General features: G+C 38.6%; 1 protein-coding gene across 1 annotated transcript in view; it reads right to left on the bottom strand.

The window, feature by feature from the left end:
• LOC137626166 (leucine-rich repeat and coiled-coil domain-containing protein PF3D7_0703800-like) overlaps positions 1-112 on the bottom strand; it is a 12,863-nt gene extending 12,751 nt beyond the window's left edge. Inside the window, exon 1 of the mRNA XM_068357244.1 lies at positions 1-112. This exon is cut by the window's left edge and continues 152 nt beyond it. Coding sequence (XP_068213345.1) covers positions 1-112 — 112 coding nt within the window.
• Positions 113-2,500: the final 2,388 nt, after the last annotated feature.

Genomic DNA, 2,500 nt, shown 5'->3' with positions numbered 1-2,500 from the left:
GGATGGCGTCGTGTACAGGTTCGGCTAGGCGCTGTACCCAAAGGGCATGAAGTAGATTCACTTTACGAGGAGAGCCGTCTGCAGCAGGTTGCAGGCAAACGATACTAGTCATTTTCCTTATGGCGAGTAAAGCTTTTTGGTCACCCAATGGTTGCTGAGATAGCTGAAAGATTGGCTATACGGGCGGTTGGCGATGGTTAGTACTGCTCAAAGAGGTATGTTTTGATGGCGTCTTTCGTTATTGTGGGGTCCCCTTGTTTGCAAAGCCAATCTGATATTTCTTTGAAAGTATCCTTCGGAATCGCCGCAAGAGCATAGCCTACTTTGGTGCTTGAGTGAGTCAGGCTCTTAATGCGAAACTGGACCTCGGCGCGCTGAAACCGGCCGAATGCCTCTGTACTGGCGAAGGATGGTAGTTCCAGGAGTGTGGCGTTGATAGTAGAGTCAGTGTTGGAAGACGGCATCATCAAACAGTAAGACAAAGCAGTGAGGGGGAAAGCGGGAGGGAGCTGGACACTCCGGTGGTCACCAATGTGTGAGGCGCCAGTTAGGTGATAACTAAGAGATGAGGTGAATGCAAACTTTATTAAATAGAAATCGAGCTTAAATGCTAGGACTTGCGAGCAAGAACGTCACAATAATTAAAACATAATTAAACATTAACTGTCAAGTTTATACAGGTTTGTTTGTTAACAGTACAAGGAAGAGTGGGTGATCAAATAAAAAGCAAAACCTATACAGTGTACGAGTGTGTATGAAACACTTGGAGTACAAGCTCTTCACTTTGGGGCAAATAGAAAAATATTTAGATCAAATCAAGAATTCTGGATGGAACAATTGATAAGTCTGATTTAAGGTCGAGCAAAGGTCGGAAAATAAGCTGCCGTGGTGGAGGTCACAAGTTCACTCGTATAGTACTGAAATCTTCACGGATTAATTATGTTGAGACGTGGAAGTGATATAATTTTGAAAGAAGGAAAAATTAGCTGCCGTGGCGAAGGTCTGTGCTCTACCGAGTGCCCCTCTAGTTATGATTTATATCATAATGCATTTTGTTACAAACCAATGTCACTTGCTGGTGTAATTTACATTTGAGACTGACTATAGCAATAGGATTATATTTAAGATCAGATGAAAATTAATGAAAACTTATCGAAAGCTCTGCTCATGAAACCTTAATAAAGCAGGTTTCTAAAGAAGCTATTCAATAATTTGAATTATTATTATTATTATTATTATTATTATTATTATTATTAAATGCTAAGCTACAACCCTAGTTGGAAAAGCAGGATGCTATAATCCCAGGGGCCCCAACAGGGAAAATAGCCCAGTGAGGAAAGTAAATAAGGAAAAATGAAATATTTTAAGAATAGTAACAATGTTGAAATAAATATTTCCTATATAAACAATAAAAACTTCAACAAAACAAGAGTGAGAGAAACTAGATAGAAAAGTGTGCCCGAGTGTACCCTCAAGCAAGAGAACTCTAACCCAAGGCAGTGTAAGACCATGGTACAGAGGCTAAGGCACTACACAAGAATAGAGACCAATGGTTTGGTTTTTGGAGTGTCCTTTTCCTAGAAGAGCTGCTTACCATAAACTTTATGGACGGCCGTGTCGTACCTATTCCTTTGTAAGGCATTGTTTCCTTCCATTCGCCCATCTTTATAGTGACAGATTATACGGGCACCATGAATTTTGAAAAAAATTTGATTGAACATATTGATTACACAATCCTGGTTTGTTCTGCCTTCGTGAATCTTGTGTAATACGTTTATCTACTTTCGCACCGTTATCCCTACATTAAGGGGTCACTCCTTCTAGGAAAAGCTTCATTTTTTTTTACTAAACTTCTCTCCAAATCACCCTTAACCTTATCTCGCTAATTATCTGACTCCCTCTCGAACCTAACAGATCGATCTTCTTTGTTTTTAAACTTGTGTGAAAATAATAGCGATCCAAAGGTGCCAGAACTATTACTAATAGTATATGGTAGGCAATTTCATACGTTGATGGGGGTGGGGTTGGAGTGCAGTGGGTGTATGACATATATAAATAAGTGGAAGCCAAATTGATTAGGAAGAAAAATATATGGAGTAAATATCTTGATTCCCTTTGCATTCTGGAAAGATGATATCTCAAGTAGGTTGAAAGTACATATAGGAGTAACAAATGAGAGTATACGTGATATACCAAGATGGAATATCTGTTATTGCATATTGTGATATACCAGAAACGTTACATGTATATACTCGCACTTTTTAAAACAAATAATGCATATTGATAGTTGAGGTTGTGTGTAGAAGTGGCACAGCATTTTCTGCTGTCTTAGTTGAAGGAGCTCAAATAAATCTGGTGTTTTGAAACCAGCAACAAAGCTCACTAGTTGTATTCTATACTTTTTGAACTTTGGAACTCGGCCTTATGTATAAATTGAGTGTGAGGATACTAGTTTATCCTTCTAATTATCTATTTGTCTATCATGCATATTCATATGCAT

Source organism: Palaemon carinicauda, chromosome 33 (genome assembly GCF_036898095.1).
Source record: "Palaemon carinicauda isolate YSFRI2023 chromosome 33, ASM3689809v2, whole genome shotgun sequence".
NCBI classification, from domain to species: domain Eukaryota; kingdom Metazoa; phylum Arthropoda; class Malacostraca; order Decapoda; family Palaemonidae; genus Palaemon; species Palaemon carinicauda.
The sequence above is the reverse complement of the archived record's forward strand: the minus strand, read 5'-3'. Positions and strand labels throughout refer to the sequence as shown.